This window comes from Salarias fasciatus, assembly GCF_902148845.1.
Source record: "Salarias fasciatus chromosome 23 unlocalized genomic scaffold, fSalaFa1.1 super_scaffold_20, whole genome shotgun sequence".
In the NCBI taxonomy this organism is placed as follows: Eukaryota; Metazoa; Chordata; class Actinopteri; order Blenniiformes; family Blenniidae; genus Salarias; species Salarias fasciatus.
Genome location: NW_021941230.1, coordinates 16,246,560 through 16,267,985, shown reverse-complemented (window position 1 = coordinate 16,267,985; position 21,426 = coordinate 16,246,560). Strand labels below are relative to the sequence as shown.

Here is a 21,426-nt window from a genome sequence, read left to right as displayed (position 1 = left end):
AAATTTCTTAAAATTTGACTCCCATTTTCTCCTGGTTACACAAGTCAGGACAGACATTATTGATCAGGTTCTCAGCTTTCAGTCGCCTGTCAGTCCTCTGTTATGAGCGCAGTGGACGAAGAAGATCATCTTTTTTACAATCAGGCTGATCGTCAGTGGCCTGGATTTTCTGGCTTTTGGTTCAAAATGGAAAGAATGAAAATCTATAATGAAGTCAAATTAAACTAAGCTCTTGCTGGGCCAGCGCGACACCCCCTTCAGATGGTTCACCTTCGGCTCGTTCAGAACATGAAGACAGTATTTACACCAACACAGACTGGAGAATTCCCATGTTTCGGACATGACAGACGAAGCCACACAGAGAGCACAGGCACTTGAATTTCTCTTCAGGGTGCAACGAAGCGGACGGAGATGAAGACGGAAACGAGGCGTCCGCCGCCTCCCGTCCTGCGGCCGCGCACGTGGAAAACGAAGGAGGAGGACGTTACTCAGCGCGTGACTCACAGGTGAAGACGGCGAGAGAGACGGAAAGGAATGCAGACGGCGTGCGCAGTCAGGCCGCCATCAGGTGCCGGCGGTGCTGACGGTGGTGTAGCTGAACTTGGACATGGAGGTGGCCATGGACGTGGCCATGGAGGTGGCGGTGACGCCGTCCTCGCCGGCCTCCCTCCTGCGGCGCGGCAGGCAGCGGCGGCAGAGGCGGCCGCGGCAGCAGCAGGCGAAGGTGGACAGCAGGGCCTTGCGGAAGCGGGTGTTCATGAAGCAGTAGATGATGGGGTTGACGCAGGCGGAGGTGTAGGACAGCAGGTGGATGAAGGAGATGGGCGCCCCGGACAGCGCCCTGGCGGCCGAGCGCAGGTCGAAGGCCTTCCAGGTGTTGGCGGTGTAGAGCGGCATCCAGCAGATGAAGAAGAGCGCCACGATCACCATCAGCATGCGGATGACGCGCCGCTTGGCCTGCAGCTTGGCCTCCGACGTGTTGCTGCGGGCGCGCTCCGTCCGGGCCTGGGCGGCGCCCGCCGAGGACGACAGCGTGGGCAGCTCCACGGCCGAGCCGGGCCGCCGCGACACCTGGATGTAGCAGCCGTCGTCGTCGTCGTTCGGCTCCGCCGCGGCTCGGCTCGCGCCGTTTTTCTGGCCTGCAAAACACGTCATTGACAAATCAGGCGCGGGAGTTCAGGGAGACCTGAGCTTCTCCTCATCTGCAGCGGTAACTTCAACCACAAACACCCTGAAAAATGAGTGAACATGAGGGGCGTGCAGGGAAAGAGTCCCCGTCCTGGAGTGTGTTCCAGCACATATTTACATCATCCATGAATCAATAGATGATAATCTAAAGCCATCAAACCCCGAGAGTGTTTTATGCATACAAATCAGCGCCCAGGATGGGACTTCATCACGATTAATCCTTATTGTCATAATTGCATCTGGATTGTGGTGGAAATATCTCACGGTGGCAAATTAAAACCAAGACAATCGACTCTCCAATAAGGTTTCAATAAGACGTATGGATCTGCAGGTTCAGTGACGCGATGAACTGCTCCTCTGGAGCGTTGAGGCGTTTTCTCTCAGGACGGTCATCATTTCTCTGCCTCCTGTTTTTTTTTTTTTTTTGTGGTAGATTTACAGTCGCCTCTCTGAAGGCTGCTCAGCTCGATGAATCACACACAGCCTGGACTCCATGGAAACACACACGCAGTCAAAACCTGGAGTGTCGGCATGTCGGCTCGGTTGTGCTTTTCTCATGGAGGGAATCAGCCGTGAGGCCAGAAGAAGACTGGGATGACCCAGGAGTGTGTTTCTGGAGGGACCAGGTGCAGAACCTGCAGGTAGCGACTCGACATGCCGTCCTCCGCCTGAGGCCAAACAGACCGCCGCGACTGTGGCGTTCCAGTGTCGAGGAAGTGAAGCGAGGCGGCTCACCGGCAGTCTCTCTGCTCTGGCTCAGCTCGAACTGCATGCCTCGGTACAGCTCCCTGGAGATCAGGCCATAGGCGATGATCATCACCACCCCGGGGACGAAGAAGAGGATGAAGAGCAGCAGCACGTACCTGGAGTTCACAGCAGAGGGAGGAGAGTCAGCGGAGGGAGGGACGGCCCCGCACCCTCTGCTTCTGGACAGTTTAAGCAGCTCGCTCTGATGCAATGTTTGCATAATGTCTTACATTTTTCATGCCTCTGCGGCTTTCAGAGGACACGTTCGTGAAACCGAAGGGTGGCGAACGGCGCAGTCCTCATTAGGATCACACTGAACCCAGCTCGGCTTCAGCTCTGAGGTTGTCCTAACCTTCTCCTTCACTTCCACTCCTCAGCCGTGAAATGGCTGCAAACATGAAGCCCTGCTTGCGCCAGATACAGTTGATGTAAAAACAATTGTAGAAACGTATCTGGTACATGAGCACAAAGCAAAACTGCTTCCTGCTTTTTTTGGCTACAGATTCAGTCAGTTATCTCTGCTGGAAATGTATCTTTAGCTCTTTATCAAGCAAGCTGGCTACATTTGGTAACTTCCTCTCCAGTATCTCCCATTGCTTAAATGCAGATTTCCATCCTTTCTCTATTTTTCAAATCGTTTTGGAATTTAGTTTTGACAAATCGTCTCTGTTCAACTGAAACTGTTGACAGTCGTTTCATTGTTCATTAGTAAGTAAGCAGCAAGTGAAGGATGTCAACACCAGATTCTCACCCTCCCTGTGCTGCTGACACACAGAGTACACACACAAACACACACTCATATTGACATTAGCATTAACAGCAGGACCTGCACATGTGACCGCAAGACAGAAACTCGATTCTCTCCCGATCCGAGACATCATCTTTCAGGTTTTTGTAGATCGTACGAACATAACTGAAGTTATAAAGCATTCACTGCTGAACGGATTCTCCACTCCTCCTCGTCTCCCACTGCTAAAGAGCCTTTGCCGCCTTGTTCCCTTCTCTTTCTCTCCGTCTGAATGCAGACGAACAACGGCCGCTCCCCCGAGTGTCTGGATTGACGACACATCAAAGGAGAAGTCCTGAACCGAGCCCGAAGAGCCGAACAAAACGTTTTCACACAGTAATTTCTGAGCAGAGCATGAAAGTGGAGAGCTGCGTCTCGGCCGTGTCGGGCGGCGAGCCGCTCCTCTCCGGACGTCTGGTGTCAGACCTGACGGTTTGGTTTGAAGGTGAACGCCGCCTGGGACGTCACGAGACGGCGTCTCTCTGAGCGGGAGTGAGGAGGGAGGCCGCAATTAATGCAGAACAAAGCTCGATGGCCGATAAACCTCCGCCGGGTGTAATCAGCCCTTCTTTAAAATAAAACAGGAAATAGAAAGACGCGTCCTTTCATTTCTTCTCTGATGTTCCAACGTCGGCGATCTGCTCAGCGGCCGTTTGATACTCGGCTGGAAACAAAAGCTGAGCGGAAATGAAGGAGCGGAGTGAAAGGGGGGAAAATGGCGGCGGTGTTTGTTGTTGCCCCTCAGGGGGAAAATCCAGATGGATGGCGCTAAAGCAACATGCTGAATATTCATACCTGCTCGGTCCCTCGTCACCTGGAAGCCCCGGGATTACCCATCAGGCTCTGTCTCACACGAATCATCAAAGAAAACGACGCTCGCCGGAGTCCACGCTCCCGCTTTGACGCCCAGCACCTGTTGGCGTTCAGTCTGTTCTGAACCGAGCGCTTTTAGATTCATCAGCAGAGGTAAAACAGAACTATCCTTTCGTAATTGCAGATAGATGCTTTTAGGACGATAAACGTTTGAACGGAACATTTAAAAACTCTGTTTTTGTACTTGGGTGTAGACATGCAGGTGATCTTCCTTCAGATCGCCGGAAATCTCCCTTCAACGTGTTCTCTGCACCCAGGTTTCCTGGAGCAGCCGGTCCCCTCACTTCCCCTCCGGCTTGAATCTGTGAGCTCTCTGGTGTGCGTCTCGTCCGCCGAGCTGTCAGGCTGCTCACTTCCCCTCTGATGCTTGTGGAGCTGGAACCGACTCTCCCATTTTCACGAGTTCCCCATGAAACGGCCTCCGGCTGAAGAAGTTTAAGCTGTTAAAAACTCAAGTCCTTTTATTCAGCGTGAGCCTGAAGAGACGCTCTTTTTTTCCCCTAACGTGGAGCTTTAAAACAAAGCTGTACTGTTTACCGTGTTCTCTTGATTCAAAGTTGACTAATTTCCACTGACTGAAGCTCTTGTCATGGTAGGTGAAGCTGGAATCTTAATGATGACTTTGTTATTGCCTCAGATGAAGCTTCACTGATAAATCCATTTGGAAACCACAGAATATTTGACTTTTATAAACTTCTGATAGCAAACTAAAGCACTTAAACTGTCGGATTAATGCTGGCCTAATTTCTAATACAGTCTTTGCTTAATGATTGTTTAAATGTGCAGATTTGTTACAGCAGTGAAAGTATGGGCACATTTATGAAATAATGAATAAAACAGATGCTGCTGTTTTTTGTATCAGATCAAACAGAGACGTCCACTGCTGGGTGTTTTTCATGTTTTGGTCTCCAGAAGATTCATTCAAGTGTCATTTTTATCATGTCGGAGTTTGAAATTCTGGCACAACGGCAGCCTTTATCTTTGATTTTCATTAAAGTGGAGCTGAATGAATCAGAGTCCAGATAATTTGCCTGTGTGAATAAGATTCCCCGCTGCTCCAGAAAACCTTTGTTTTTATGTAAAACTCAGTAAAACCGTCCCAGAATCCTTCATTTCCACTGGACCTAATTGGTCCATTATCTGTTTTATGGCTCTTTTGTGTTTTGCTGCCGTTTGCTCCTCGTCGCTGTGATTTCTCGCTGGAAACAGACGCTTGAATGACTTCCTGCGCCGCTTCATTAGCCGCCACCCCCCTTTTCTTTCTCTGCTGAGCACTCACGGCGGAGGTGTTATCTCTTCGCCAGCTCCGTTTTAACCCCCCGCGAACCGGCCGCCATTTGAATATCGGTGACGCCGAATTAAAAGTTGAAAGGCGGATCTGAAACTTTCCACATGCGAGACTCGACTTCTCCCCCCCAATCTCTTCGGAGAGCGGACTAATTAAACGGTCTCCCGCCGCCTCTTCTTCCCCGCTGAAGCCTGACGGACAGCCGGACGGCGGATTCCCTCACGGCGGACCTCAGAAGTCAGTCAAGGCTCCGGCCGCGTCGGGTTTCCTCTGCAGCCTAATTGTTCCCTCCTGCGGAGCCTCGGCTGTTGGCGGATCGAGCTGGGAACACCTCGGACCAGGGTCCGGCTTCTCCGGCGGCAGAGCGGCTGTTATTGGTCCTGAGAGGGCGCCGATGGGCGCTCCGGCTGCAGTTACTGCTTCTTTCCTCGCTCTTTGCACAAGTTTGGCTCCTGAAAAGTGCAGGAGCTGAAAACTTTGGCGTCGGATTGACGTCAGACGGCAGAATGAGCCTCGACTCCTCCGTCTAATGATGTCTTCGCCCATTTCGTTCAGGCTTCGCTCAGACCTCTGGTACAGCTGCTGCCGAGGCAGAAAACAAATCCATTTCATAGCCTCTCTAATTGAGCCTCAGCAGGAGAGACCTGTTCACTTTTTCATCTCCTGAAACTCTCACCGAACGATTTCATTCATTTTTCAGACGCCCTGTACTGAAAGTCTCCACTTCTACAACTTCTGCCCACAGGCTTATTCAGAAAACGACCAGGATTAAAGAGCCCTCGCTCCATCATTACCTCCGCGTCTCATCTTTTTCATTTTTTCATTCATGGCTTGAGGGGAAGCACCCCAGAGTTTTCAAGAGGAGCAAAGTTAATCCACGTAAATCTGTCGAGTCTGACTCGGACAACGTGTGAAACTGAGGCGGGTTGACAGAAGATTTGAGATACGAGCCGGAGGTAAATCACCGACGACAGGCAGAAGAGGAAGCTGTTCCTGTCAAACAGGCCTTTGTAGTCCGGGGCTGCCCACGTACTGCCTGACTTTTAAAACACTAACGCACTCGCTCGACTACAGACGGTGAATCTCACTTCAAAAGAGGCGAAATACATTCGGTTTGATCCTCCAGTGATTTCTGCAGCTCCACCATCAGGTTCCTTTTCCCCGGTTTGTGGAAACGCAGCTTGAAATGAGCGTCGATCTGTTTATTAAGAGTTGCCTCAAAAGCTTTGTGCTGAAAATCTGAGCAAAATCACCGAAATGTTCCAATCAGCATGCGGCGTTTCCCCCCAGCTGTGAGCAATCAGCCCAGAGTGGCCTGATTGCTGGAGAAAGAGAACGGACCGGCAACACATATGGAAATGACGGCGTGAGGCCGAATGGAAATCAGAGTTTCAGCAGGAGCAGACTCTCCGTCCGACCTCCAGCACGGAACGCTCTCGGGGAAGCGCCTCCGGGACTCACCAGGTCTGCTCGGCCTGCTGGCTGGGGCAGTCCAGCCGGCACATGCGGCCCACCGTGCCGTTGGCCTTGGGGAAGGACTTGATGACGCTGAAGACCGGGTAGGGCACCATGATGAGCAGCGACACGGCCCAGGTGGCGGCGATGACGCGGTAGGCGTGCGAGCGCGTCTGCCACGCCCGCGACTTGAGCGGGTTGCAGATGGCGCTGTAGCGCTCGATGGCGATGGCCACCAGGCTGAAGGTGGAGATGCTGACCGACACGCCTGGAGGAGACGGAGGAGAAGGGAAGTTACCATCGTGTCTTCCGCATAGGATCCAGCACGCTCTTTGTTTATTAGAATCATTCTTCATACGTTAATTACCCACAAATCTCATTAAAATTCACGTTTGAGTCGAGCCGAGGCTGCGGCAGAAGCTGTTATCTCTAACAGAAGCTGCACAGCCAGCTTTCAAACTCAAACAAGGCTTGAACCGTAATTAAAAATACGTCCGCCGTCAGTAAAACGGGCGACAGCCTCCCTGACGGGAAGAGCCGTGTTCAGACATGTTTCTTACAAAGAGTGGCGTCATTTAAAATAGAAGCTATCAGGTTTTATAAGGCATACGTCTGTGAACTCATTTATTTCTCCTGCAAAACACACAGAATTACAACAATCTGTCATCATTTGACGGGAAAATATGACCTGGAAAAGGATCTAGGCGGTAAAACAGTGAAATACGTTCATAAATACCAGAGAAGACAGGAACAGGATCAGTGGAGAAGTGTTTCTTTGTTTTCCACTAATTGGAGTTCAGAGGACAGACAGGATGCCTTGAAACTAACGCAGCACTTTTAAAAACTGTCACCAGTTTGGTGCTCCATCTGTTCTTCCAGCGATCAGAGCGGGGAGGATGCTGGGGTTAAACAGAGACGAGGCGCCGGTGGAGCGGCGGGGGTTCCTCGGTCGGTGCTCATTTCATGTTGCGGAGTGTGAAACAAATAGCATTAATAAAGTCAAACCTGCGTGTCGAGAGCAGCAACCCTCATTCAGATGTCTGCCGCATAAATCGCCGCTCGCCGCTCGCTCTCGTCGGGGAGGCTCACAGTTACGCTCCAGGAAAGGAGGCATTATAAATTCTCCTCCCGACGCGAAGCCGCTCAGTTTACAGGAAACAGACGGCGAGCTGCTCTGCCTTTGCTGAACGTTGTTCAGCCTTTTCTGCACGTTCCAGCAGCGGCCCAGCCATTAAAAATAAGCCTCGATATCGGCTGCTGAGGAATGAAGGGTTTAGTTTATGAATCTGCTGCACGGTTGAAAATGTCAGGATGCGAATGGAGACCAGGAGCAGGAGGAGAAGTGGGGGATGTTTGGTTCAGAATCCGAATGCGTCTTTTTGCTGGACGAGCATGCGCTGATGTTCTGTTCTGCATTATTAAAGACCGAAGTAGTTTGTTTTCTTTACGGGCGTGAAGCCTGACGGGACGCTGCGTCCGACCGAGAACTCCCGCATCTCTGTCACACGAGGCAACGGAACTCTCAAAGTGAGGAGGGAGAAGTCTGAAGAAGTGAAGATGAGGCCGGATGAAGCAGGAAGAGCCGGCACACCTGAGCATGAAGCCACTCGAAAACAGAGCGGCACAGAGCAGGAGCAGGATGGAGGACGACCCCCGCCTCCTCGGGGGGGGCGGAGGACCCCCGCCCCGGCAGAGGGAGGTGGGCGGCTCGGCGCCAACATGCAGATCCGAGCGGCACAATCCCTCTCTCACGCCCACGCCGCTCTTTCAAGTGCCGAGCGGAGACGGGGAGGAAGACCGAATCACACACCCGGGGAGGGACGGGGGGCCGCGGAGAGCAGGGGGGGGTGGGCTCTTTCTTTTGTTGATGCTTGAAGGCGGTCATGCTCAGCCGAAGCACCGACTCTCCTTGATTGTGAAAACGAGGCGCAGAGAAGCAGGGATGGGTTTTTTCTTTCTTTTTTTTTTTCCAGCACCGTAAAGAAGAGAAACAATAAAAAATAATGAGCAGACAAAAGGAAAAGAAGAATTATTTATGGGTCACTTTTGAAAAGTGCTTTAGAAAGCAAACAAACAGCAGGAATAAAGCAGAAGGGGAGTGGAAGCTCTGGAACCATGCGAGGTCAACTCGGGCACATTTGCATAGAAATAACTTTCCTGGTGGCTCAAACAAATGCATGTGGAAAGGTTGAGAAGATGCTAAATGACCAACAAATGAGACGGAAACGTCTCAGGACGACGCTGAAATTCACCGCGGATCAAAACAGAGGTGTTAGAATGATGATTTCAAAAATAGAAAGATGTAAAGAGACCAGAATGTGTGAATGAATCATCACAAAAACTGCTCTCAGGTGGCGCTGACAAAAGATTCAGACGGATGGAGACGGTGCAGGTTCAGCGGCGCGAGTCTGAGCGATTAGACGGCCGCTCAGGGAACAGATGCATCATGGGATCGGGTCTGGATCGCTCCGCCATCAGTTTGGATGGAAACGTGTTAGGCCGGCGCTGATCTGGAAGCAGATCAATTCATTTAACCTCCGAGGAAGGACCGCGACAGAAAACAGGAAGTGATACTCATCCATTCTTCTGTGTCGTGTTTGTGCACCTCATCACCGTTAACATAACGTCCGTCCAAAGCCTCAGGCTGTTCTTACATTCGGCGGCCGTTAGGGCTCGTCTGTCGACAGGACAGCATTGAACTGGCACTCCATGTTGGAAAGGTCGCGACCTCTCAGACCAACCGACAGGCAGATGGAATCATCTCTGAGTTGTGATGGGATGAACATTCAGTGCAGCTCCGTCTCTGTTTCTGTCCGTCGAATCTCTTCCTCATCACTAGAGCCTCACGCTCACTCCGCCGTCCGGTCGTCTCCGTGAAACCGCCGCGGCGCCAACATTAAAGCCAATGGACACTTTTTCATTAGTCTTGAGAGTCTTAGTTAAAGTTTTTTCTGTGCCGATTGAAGCTTCGCCGCCGCGGCGTGAGGCGGATTTGGAGGAGAGGTGATTCTAGACCGGCTGCCACGAAGGTAATTACCAGTCAAATTAACTCGAACGCCACTTTCATGCCTTTCCCCCGCTGCGTCTCCTCCGTAATCCTTTCTCTTGTCGGCGGAACCCGAGGCGAGCTCACGGCTGCAGAACTGCCTTTTGAGTGAATCTGTGAAGTGTGGAGCCTCGGAGGGCTCCTCGCCATCACATCTACAAATCCCCCGACTGACGGCGCTTTTAATAATTCTGAGTTTTACATCCAGCTCCATGCAGAAGAAGCCCAGAGGCTCCGAAGCTCTACAAATGGAAATCATGTGTTCCAGGTGCAGGAAAGTCAAAAACCATCGCATTATGCAAACGGCCCCCTCAGGGAGGGGCGGCGGCGGCGGCGGCGGCGGCGGCGGGCTGGCTGCTAATTTCATCATACGGCGAGCAAAAAGAAGGAAAAACACACAAACATGGAAACGTAAGCGTGACTGAAGACGGCCCGCACAAGCCGGAACGCAGAGAAACAAACGCTCTCATTATCGCAGCATCGATCTGCGATCCGGCGCTGAAACCCAGCACCAGCGGTGATTCACTGCGTCGGAGACGCGCGGCGACGGATGGCGGATCGCGTGTCTAATGGGCGTGCGCTAACAGATGACTCCGCGGAGGCTGCAGGAGTTCGTCCGGGAGGTTCGCCACAAAATCGATGGGCGGGGATCGTCACAACAATGCCGAGTATTGATCAGTGTTCAGCGGAGGCCCGAGGGCGATTCGGACAGATCGGGCGTTTCAGGACCCTGAGTCTCAATATTTCACTGTTGAATCTGTTTTTTTGAAGAGGATGAGATGAGGAAGAGTGGGGTGACCCCGTCTGCTTTTGCGGCTTCACAGAAGGTCTGTACTCCTGTAAAGTGACTCAATCATTTCCACAGTTGAACTGTCTTCCTGCCTTTACCTTGACAGAAATGATAAGTATAAAATAACAGCCGTGCTGCCTCCTCCTCTTCCTCCTCCTCCTCCTCCTCCTCCTATTGCCGCTCAGAGCCCAGTAATTGAAACGGAGCTTCCTTAGACTCGTCCTGCACTTTTCCCAGACAATAATCAAAATATGGACCCAAACCTTGAGCATCTTTCCGTCCATCGCTCAGTGTACTCCAGCCTGAGTCAGCGCTCACGTGGCTCCTCGAGTCCGTCCCGATCCGAGCCAGCTCATCGCCGAGTCACACTCCCGGAGACGTGTGACTGTTGGAGCGCTTTCAGAAGCGACGGCTTCCTTTTGACGGGCAGAAACGAAGCCTGGAGAGGCGCCTCTCCGCCGCGCAGCCCGGCGATTGAAGCCGAGCGATTTTCAGGCTGGAATCTAAAAATCTGAAGAGTGTGATCGCCCGCCTGCCACTCGCCAGAGAAAAGCCCGAGTTTATCTGTTGAATTATTAACACGCACATCCACCGAAGGGGAAACCTGGGCCTGCAGAAAAGATAAGATCCGTTTCATCTCCGTCTTGTTTCTGTCAGCTCGGCTCAGGAGGACTTGGGATTTATCGCGCAGTACTTTGTGCATTCACGGCGTTCTGAAGCGTGATGGAAAGCTGCACCACGCTCCATCAACATCACACCGCTTTATATTCTGTGATTCACTGTAAGGTCTGAATTATGTTGATGAAGTAGATCATAATCAAAACAGCACATCAGCTAATGAATAGTGTGTAATATTATACTTTTTTCCTAAATAAAAAACTAAAACAACAGCTAAGTGCTACCAAAGTAAAGAAAACTCAACCCACACACCTCAAAATGATAATTGTCTATCTTCTTAGTTTCACGTCAATGAAATCACGGAAACCTGGAAGCAGATGCTTCTGGGTCTTTAAAGTGAGAGAAGAGACTCGATATTAACCGTCTCGTGCTACTCGCACTCACCCATCAGGTAGGTGACGATTTTGCACATGGCGGCGCCGAAGATGAAGTCCTCCAGGATGTTGGGGATGAGGGTGAAGGGCATGCAGAAGATGGCCATCATCAGGTCGCTGACGGCCAGCGACAGCAGGAAGGAGTTGGTGACGGTCCGCATGCGCTTGTTCAGGATCAGCACCACGATGATCAGCAGGTTCCCGAAGACGCTGAGCAGGAAGATGAGCGAGTAGAGCAGGATCCGCAGCGAGTCCATCTCTGACACACACACACACACACACACACACACACACACACACCTGGCATTTACAGACAACCTGCTCCGGCGATCAGTCAGAGGACGGAAGAACCGTCGCACAAGTGAATTACAGAGCGCTCAGTGAGCGATGGCCGTCTCAGTGGAAGAAGTGCTGCCAATTTTTCATGCTGGAGAAGAACATGTTTAATGTCTCCTGCAGCTGTAATGAAGAAAGGAGAAGAAACAGGAGCACAATCGATGCATTAATTGAAAAACTCCCTCCACGCGCTAAACATCAGCATCTAATCTTAAAATGTGCTCCTCATCTGTATGCTAACGCAGGCGCCACAGTTTAGACTGAGTCAAGTCGTCCATGGACTAAATGACACATGGAATAATAAAAAGAACAGGCGAGGAGGAGGACGGAAATGAAAAACAAATGGCAGCAAATCACGGAGAGGAGAGGCAGAAGGAGGTTGTTCACCTGGGAAATAAGACCCGGGGCGAGTGAACGGCGCCAGATTGTAATATGGGATGGAATAACGCGGCATAATCAACATCTTAAGCTGCGTTGGTGTCAATATTTTCCCGGCCAACCCTGTGAGCAAAAGCAATGATTGTAATAATCTGCGAGACGAGGATGAAGACGGAGTGCGTCAGGTGGGAGAACGACTCCGGTGAAAGCAGAGGAAAATGAGGCAGCCTCCTCATTCTTTGAGTCATCGCCGTCTTTCTCCCCATCTGCGTCTGTTTTTATTCCAATGAGCCATTAAATGAACGAGACCGTCGTCTCCCAGAGGGGCGTCCAGGGGTGGATCTGAGTGAGCGACGCTGCCCCCACCTCCACCTCCACCTCCACCCCCGCCCCAGCCTGTCTTGTTAGTATAAAAGGTAGACTGAATCCATTAGGTATTCCGTGAACAGCTCAGGATAGAGTTTCATCAGATTAGCTCCAATAAAGCGAGGAGAAAGAAATGCAGTGATAAGCCGGAAATGACAACAAGCACATGTTGGATTTATTGGATTTATCGCCACATGTATCTAATTTACCGTGTCTGAAAAGGCGCTGGATGAAGTGAAAGTCTTGTGTATTTTGTCGCTTTACATTCATACCCCCCACCGCCATGCACGGAATCTACAATCACACACCCACATACAGTCCTGCAGAGCGACAGACAGCCTTAGTGAAGCGGTCTCATGCTCTAGTCTGACTTTATTCCAGCATCTGAAGCTCAGGTCTCCCCTGGGCTAAACATGAAATATGTATCTATTAAAGCAATCCATAATATCTTCATTCCATAAATATTTTAAATAAAGAGATACAAAATAACTGCAAAAAATACATGAGAAGTTCTTCAAATAGATGGAAAACAACTACAAAACGGCTTTTAGATGAATAATTGTTCAGATGACAGGAAACTCCGGCCCAGGGGGGATTTATCGGTGTAGAGGCGGCTCTGTTTTCCACACTTCCTCGGCACGGCCCAGCCACGGGGTTTTGGGATGCTCCCTTCACTCACGCCGGCCTGTCACAGTGAGTCGCTTTGAGAAAGAGAGCATGTGACAGGACAAGGTCGCGGCGGCCATGTGCTGCCCGGACCGGGCCCTCTGATTAAAGACTGAGACACTGGGCGAGGACGGAGCCCTGCGGCAAACGGCCGAGCTCGCGGGAGGCCGGGCGCCGGATGGAGAGTGTGCATGGGACCAAAAGACGGCGAGTTAATGATGCAATGGCAGGACATCTATTTATATTTTCATGATTTGGTCTCGTCCTCCCACACAGGCATATTTTCAATGTGAATGGCCGCAGAATTCCTGCAGGAAAAACTGGTTTGTCTGAATGTTATAACAATGTTTTTGTATAAGATGCATTCCACAAGTCAAAAGTTGATGGAACTGCGGACGACTGTCCGTCATGGGAGGCTGGATTGAGACTCGGCTGAATACATAATGAGGACGGCTGAATTCACAGCTCCGGCTTCTGATTCCTGAGTCTCGCTGGAGGAGGTCAGGTTTTCCCTGGACGTCTGCTCAGGCTCCAGCGCCGCTGACCGTTTCTATTCTCCACGTTCTTGACATCCCAGAGCTTTCCCCGTTGACATGTTGACTTCCCTCCTGAAACGCTGATAAGAACCTCTTATCTCTTTACTGTGACGTTGATGCCAAACCACAGCCTGCAGAGCGACCGGCCGGCGAGGGCTCAGAGGTTTTGATGTCTGGATGCGGACCTGAGGGACGCACGGGAACATGAAAAGTTGCTTTGATGGACGCTCATCCGATGGGAGCGCCCTCATCAGCAGGAGCCTGACGCCGCAGTCAAACTCCCGCTTTCACTCCAGCAGCCTGACAGGGGCGACGAGTGTTTGATTTACACGCCGGAAACACGCCTGACGTGCGTGATCGGGGCTACCTTGCGCCGCTCCCTGCTCCGGTGCCGAGCCGGGAGCTCCCACCGGCCCCGGGGCCTCTATTGTGTCAGATTAGCTGCGATCCAGCCGAGTGAAAATGGAATTATGTATTCATTGAGCTCCGGCGCTGCGCCGGATCCCTGGAGCCTGATGACTGCAGGACCGTCGGCTGCCGCTCCCCCGAGCGTGACAGCTGCGTTCTGATCCACCGGCATCTATAAATACATCGCAGATAAAAGGACACCATTCACCTCCGAGACGCTCGGCGGGAGCTGCTGATGTGCAGCGTTTTCAGATTGACCCACGGCTGCTGCTGCCGCCTCTCGGGCTCCACCAACCTCGCTCTCTCGCTCTTATTTTTTTGCTCTAATTTTGCCGTGCAGCCTATCGGCTGCCGCGGCGCAAACCGTGATAATGTTTTCCCTCCAGGCGTCATGAAAGTTTGGTTACATCCCTTCACTTTGTCTTATCTTCAAGAGAGAATTAGCTGGACTTAATCTGCGCAGAGAGTCGGCTGAGAACTCCGCCAGTCATTGGGAGAATTATAGGAATGTTATGATGATTGATGGGGCTGGATCTCATCATGGCATGAAAATAATTCATCAAAAAGGTCATGAATAATGAGTGGCAATAATCTCTGAGGTGGAAACGGAGAGCAACAGTTTCAAACTATCATTTTAATCATAACATGTCTGTGAGGCTGGTTTTTCCTGCCGTCTCCTAAAAAGCTGAAGCAGAGCTGAAAAGGGACGAGACGGGAAGGAACGAAACTCTGAAATTCAAAGAAATGAGTGAATTAACTATTCATTTGATAAACCATTACAAAATTAATTGAGCATTACATTTATGTGATCAGGTGATATAGACACTTTACAGCTGCTCTCATATTGAAGGTTCCGCCTCGTTTCCATCGTGAAATCAATCGAGAATAAAATGAGATATTTTGGTCCCATAGAGCGTAGTTTTCTTAAAGACATCAGTGATGAAGGAGACACATTTATGACTATCAAATCAGAAATAATTGACAACAGAGAATTGAGTCCATCTTCTGTCTCCATTAATGTGCAGTTTTCTAGATTTCCATTGATCTTCTGGAGAAGTGCCACTGATGGCCTGCAGGGGCAGTGCTGTGCAGTAAGGCTGACGTGCCGCTCCAGAAAGGAGCAAAGAAGACAACAGTAATCAGGATCACTTCGAAAACACAAGGCGGCAAACGTCTGGATTCGAAATGACATGAAACCAACAGCGTGCGCCGCCCCCTGCTGGACGTGTTGATCAACAGCCCCGGCCTCCATTCCCGCTTCGCCTTCAGGTCTGTGTCGATCTGAAATCAGCCGAGTCGATCCGAGTTGAGTGTCTCGGTCTCCAGCTTCGCCTCCTGACACTCCCAGTTTTTCAAAATGGTTGAAGGAGTTCCGAAAAAAGTCAGAAAATAGAACAGATCCTGAGGTTCGCGTTTCAGTTCCTTGCTTCAGTTCCTCAGGTGTCTTTTCTTCTCATCATCATCAATCCTCATCTGAATTCTCTGCTCTGATTGAACTTTTCGGCTGTTTATTGGCTGAAGGGGGGAAAAAAAGAAAAGCTGGCGACTTCGATTGAGACCAGACAATGTTTGGAAATCAGTGTTTGCCTCCTTATTTGCGTCCGCGCTGCCAATAAAAGTCTCTCCACTCCCACCGCTTCCTCATCTCTTTCCCATCTGGCTGCCTGTCGCAGCCAATCAGAGGCTGCTGCTTCCAAACGGCCGAAGTTCCGGCGGGATGAGGACCACTCTGAGGCGTCTCTCCGTTTCATTTTAAATCAAAGGAATCCCCCATCTGGAGGATCTCTCCTGGAACCCCACGCATGACCTGACTGAGAAACAACGCGAGCAGAAGAATCCGCTGACAGCCGTTTACGCAGAAGTCCAGTTTATCACTGTAATGAGGAGCGTTACTGGAACAGTCAGCACAACTCCAGGCCGCCCCGCGAGAGATTAATATTGATCTGACACCGCTTTGAATATTTGGGGAGTTTGACAGTGCTCGTTTGACTCCATGCCCAATTAGCCACGCAGCCGCTGGCGCTCACACCGTTAACCTCCGTGTTTCCCTTCCTCTTCGCCACATTCCGAAACCATCCTGCCTGATGAATTCAGTCAAACGCAGGAAGCGGGAAGACGCCTGACGGTGTTGAACCGGCGGCCCGGTCACTAAATGTCCGCGCTGCAGCCGCCGAGTCGGCGTGCTGACGCGTCGCGGCCCGGCAGGCCGGGGCGGCGCGCTCCAGCGAAGCCCTAATTGAATCTTCTGCCTGCGTTGTCTGCGTGGCGGATCTCCGTTTTGGACTAATTAAACAGCCAGGCACCGGTCTTAATTAACGGCGGGCCGGCAGAGCGCGGCGGACGTGTGATCCACACAGATCAGCCCGCCGCACATGTGGAGCACGAATTAATGGCTCCGGTGAAGCGTAAAGGTGTTAAACACGCCGTTAATGGCTCTGCTGTTGCATTGAAATAACTCAGACGGCGCTGAGTGATCAGTCGCGGGTCTCCACTGCGTTCGTCTCGTGTTGTGGATAAGCGGGACGCCGCCCGGCCCTGGTCAGTCTGACTCTGGCTGTAATTCGTGCGCGCGTCACTTTCTGCGTGCCAGATCGCTGGCGAACCGTAAAATTCCAGAACGAATATTTGTCTCAAACGCGAAGCCATAAATTCAAACGAAGGCATCGTCTCCAAGTCCGCTGCAGAAAAGCAATAAAACATTTGAGTCTAATCATTTATAGCCGGCATAAAATGCTAATCGGACAGTAACTCCCACCGTTACAGAGTGCCGGGCGCACTTCCTTCCTCTTTTGGATCAGAGGCGTCGAAACGCTTCACCCAAAGAATAAAACTTCTGCGCAAAATCTTAGTAAAAATACGATTTTTCAAACCACCAGTGAAATCGCAATTAATATAAATCAGTTTAGCTGTGAAAACCCCTAACTTTGTGAGACGGCCTCCCTCGGTTCCTCATCACTCCGGCGCAGAGTAATTGGAAAGAACAGAAACCTCCTAGGTATTGGAAAAGCTGCTTGTTAAGGGATTTCCACGTCGGATTAAACATTCGGGGAGATGTTTGCCTCTTGAATCCCATAAATCACCAAGCAAAAACAGAACCGCGTGAAGAAAGGAGGCGATCTTAATTAGTCAGCAGACTTTGTGAAGTTTACAGAAGCGGAATCAATCGCCCCTGGTGTCCTCTGCGGTCTTCCTCTCGGTAATGTATGCCGGTGATTTGCATAGCGCTGGACTGACCGCAGCGAGACCGGGAAACCCCGCCGGGCTGCAGCTCGGCCTCGCTTCGGGCAGAAGCGGAGGATTGCAGATCAATACGGCCATTCCATGGTTGAGGGAATTTTCATTAGCGCAGAGATACTCGGGGTCGATGACCCCGAGAGATCTGTGGTAAACGTCTTGGCGGGACGTCCTCCTCTGTCCTCTGTCCGACCTGCAGCGGCGTGCGGGCAGGTTTGGGGTTTGGGCTCCTGCGGGACGGGAGCGTCGAGGCGGCAGCTCGTTAGCGCGAGGCGGGAGGCTGCTTTGTGTCCTCTTATCTTCACCTTCAAACGTTTTCCAACCATTTGATCAGATTAGGTTGATCCTGTTATGATCGGCCGCGTCGCCGTGTAAACATCCAGAGGGAGCCCAATGCTAATTTTCCCTCTGGGGTACCTCGTCGTGGAAATTGGATGTTAGAAGCTGTGGCGTCGCCGCGGCTCCTCTGCAGTAACGAGTCTCTGCTGCCCCCCAACAGCCCCCCCCCTTTGAAAAACTGCCTTCATTTAATGCTTATGAGATCCACTTCCTGATAACTTATCTCGCACGCGGAAGGGCCGCCAGCGAGCCGAGAGCGAGCCGGAGCCGAGGTGACGCCACACCAGTCGTCGGAGACCCCTTCCGAGGCGGCCATCGCCCAGGGAGACGCCGAGCAGCAAGCAGCAGCCGGGCTTCTCTCTCCACCCTGCATGAAACCCGGGGTGTTCGCGTCTCGTTCTCCTCTGAAGGCCGCTTTCAGCCTCACTCCGTCTTATTTTGGCCAATTCTCGACTCTTTGAAGCCTCCCTGTGACTACGTTACGTAAAAAAGTTAGGAAAAGCAAAAGAACCAGGAGAGACTCTCCTGTTTGAATCTGATGGGTTTCGTGCAGCAACAGGCCGAGATAAAAGCGAGAGGAAAACAAAGCAGTTTATCACGCTCAGCGTTTTCAAATTCCGACGTTCCGCCTCAGGCTTTCAGCAGTAATCTGCATGAACCCGGAACACTGGCTGCCTCCAAAAAGGTGTGCTGATGCATTAAAAAAAAAAAAAATGAAAATTTATGAAGATTTACGGTCACGTTCACCCAGCTCCTGCCGGTTTCCCTGCAGCTCAGTGACGCTGTGATCGACTCGGTCTGCGCAAACAACGGATCGGTGCCAGCTGGAGCGTCGGGCGACTGACGGAGAGACTGCTCCGGTCTTCCTTCAGCTCTCCACACAGCAGCGCGACAGTCTGGAAACCTGAGGAGACCGCTTCAGAAAGGATTCGGCGCGCTCCACACGCTGTGCTGTCTTTGTGGACGTCTGAGAGAAAACAGCTCGCGTTGCTCGCTCAGACTGTTTCTGCCGGCCGGCCTCCGGGAGACAGGGAGACACCCGACCAGACCCGGTGTCACCGGGAGACGGAGCGTGAGACGCCCCTCGCGCTGTCCTCGTACCACACACACACACACACACTCCCTGTACGCTCAATGACAGTAACGCGGCGCTGAAGGAGGGATGCCTGTAAATTATTCAGCGCGGGGAAGACGGAGTGAAATTTGCGTCTCGGCTGCAGCAGAAGCAGGAGGGGAGGAGAGACTCCGGTTCAGGGGCCACCTCCGAGCCAGCCAGCGCTCCACCGGTGTCTCCAGGGGTGTGTGTGTGTGTGGGGGGGGGGGGGGGGGGGGGGGGGGGGGTGTGTTCCTCAGGAGTGGGCCATTCTGGACCCCCCCACCCCCCCTTGGTGTGGATGAGGAGGCATTGATGCAGGAGGCTGCAGTGAATCGCTGCTCGGTGATTGATCACTTGCCAATGGCCGCTGCAGGGGAAGAAGTTGATTTAACCGTGATTGCAAATTATTTTTTTGTGACACAGCAGAGAGAGAGAGGGAGAGAGAGGGAGAGAGAGAGAGAGTACACAAGGAGGTGAATTTAATGAGTATCAAAATTGCGTTTGGTGTTGTGGTTGGTGTTTCGGAGCAGGGGATCAATAAGGACTGGCGGCTTGTAATTAGGAGCAGGCGCAACATTCTGTCTTCCGTTTGTTTTTGTTTGTTTTTTGTGAAGATTTTAAACAAATAAACATGAAGAATTTATTTGTTCCTTGCAGGAGACAATACAATATTTGAAGCAGTTGAATAAAATGCATGAACCATCAGATGTAAAACATGTTCAAAGCCGAGGCCAGGTGTGATGTTTGCGCTTTTAACTCCCTCAGAATATCCATGGCTGGAAAGCAGCGGTGATGAATATCAATCAATCAATCAATCCATCAATCAATCAATCGATCAGCGGAACGGATTGAGTCTCTTACCTTTGGTTCTTGCTGCCGGCCGGGGCAGGAGGGAGGTGTTGGTGCAGCTGATGTTCAGGTCGGTAACTTCCATGCTGAGGTTCCCCTCCGCGCTCCCGTTCGGCGCCCGCAGATCCATCGCCTCACCGGCGCTGCGCACCTGTTTCACCACCGGCGGCCGGATGTCCTCATAACCACCGCGGAAAGGGGGCTGCGAGGAGAAAGGGTTGGCGCCGTGGGACTGGGACGGAGTCCAGAGTTCACTGTTCTGGCTGAAAAAAAGAGGATGTGGAGGTGTGGACGGTGAAGGGAAGCTCCCGCGTAAAAGGCGCTCCTGGAGCGGAGCGGCGCGCGACTGTGGAGGAATGAAGCTGCGCAACCGAGGGAACCCTCTCTCTCTCTCTCTCTCTCTCTCTCTCTCTCTCGCTCTCTCTCGCTCTCTCTCTCCCTCTCTCTCCCTCTCTCCCTCTCTCTTCTGTTTCCGGTTCTCTAAAGCACACCTGCCAGGTGCGCGCCACAAAATCGATCCTGACGCACAGTGCGCCGCTTGCTGAGAGTTTTTGCGTCTTTTTCGCGCCTGGTTTCTCTGTTTCGGCTGCTGTGTGTAACCGCCGAGAGGGGGCGCTCTGCCCTGTGGGTTAACAGGTGCGGTAAACTAACTGTGTCTCAACAGTCTTCAGTTTTTTGGGGGTAAAAATCTGAGTTTATTCTGACGATATGAAGACTGAGATTTCAGATCACAGATGGATAAAACCCTTATTTTCAGGTAATGAAGAATATTATTTGCTAGAAAGCCTTTTCCTCCCCTCAAGCTGTAATTTGTGCCTTTCTGCTCTGAAATGGCCAGAAATGATCCACCTAATAGAAACGGGCCAGGACGGATCTGGCTGTCAGGTTCTTACTCTGTTATTAGCTTGTGAGACGTGGTAGGGTTTTTTTTCCTTCCTGTTCTCAGTAATGGGTTGACCTCTGATGGAGCTGATCAGCGGACCAGAGCACCATGCGGGGGGGGGGTGTGGAGCTGAATCTCAGCCTCCTCGGTGAGGCAGGAGCAGCTGATAGAAAAGCTCCACATGTTCAGAATCCCACTCCGTCCTGTTTACTCTCTTCTAAATGAGTTTCTGAGGGATTTTTTTTCCCTCTTATTTCTCGCAGCCTGTCAAACAAGAGTGAAAATCCCGCGGTTCCCGTAGGAGTTGGGTGGAGGCTGGTGGGACTCTTGATGTGTGTGTGATGGCTTTCTTTGTGGGGAATCATCTGACTCCAGCCTGCCGTGAGGAGTGAGGAGGAGGAGGGGGGACGGGTTTGCACTGTGGGGGAGGAAGGCTGCACTATTTGTGTTTGTGATTTGTGAGCTGGGCGCTGCACCGGTCCTGCTGATGCTTTTACAAGTCTTTTTATTGCTTTGATATCGCTCCTCTGTGTGGGAGCGCTGTGTCTGTGAGCGCTGGCGTTGTTTTTCCACCACGGTTTGGAAGAGAGCGGCTTGTTAAAGCGGTGCCAGAAGTCTCTGCCTCTTCCTCTTCCTCTCAAACCTTCAGCGTGGAGAGTTTGGCAGCTGCTGCACATCGATTTCCACTCGGATCAAGGTCTTCACACAGATCATGGCCGGCATGTCTGATGAGGCAAATCCACTCCAGTCCAGTTCTTTCCTTTCCCACAAGTCGTCTCTTAACAATGTGAAGGCAGTAAATACAGTAAAAACCACTAAATAAAAGAGCAACATCAGCGCCAAGCAGGTGTGCTTCGCCTCAGGTGTGTTCAGACGGAAGGTTTCAGTGTTTGACCTTCGTTTCTTTTGTTGCCTCCAGCAGGTTTTTAACAAACAGACATTTTTTACTCTTTAATGAGGGTGACTGCAGGAATTGTCATATTTTCCTGTTGTTGTTTTGTTGAGGTTTTCAGTTCTGTCAGTCGATACGCTCATCTATCTTTATTTGAAAAACTCCATTACTCCAACTTTAAGTGCCAGAGCTCCAGCACTCGTCGCTGTACCTGAAC

At 51.5% G+C, this 21,426-nt stretch overlaps 1 protein-coding gene across 1 annotated transcript; it reads right to left on the bottom strand.

The window, feature by feature from the left end:
* Nucleotides 1–564: 564 nt before the first annotated feature.
* Nucleotides 565–19,614, bottom strand: LOC115383732 (cholecystokinin receptor-like). The gene is made up of 5 exons (XM_030085916.1): nucleotides 19,447–19,614; nucleotides 11,237–11,485; nucleotides 6,345–6,606; nucleotides 1,924–2,051; nucleotides 565–1,139 (listed from the first exon to the last, which is right to left on the bottom strand). Exons 1-5 carry the CDS (start codon nucleotides 19,562–19,564, stop codon nucleotides 565–567), a joined length of 1,332 nt encoding a protein of 443 aa, XP_029941776.1. The 5' UTR covers nucleotides 19,565–19,614.
* Nucleotides 19,615–21,426: the final 1,812 nt, after the last annotated feature.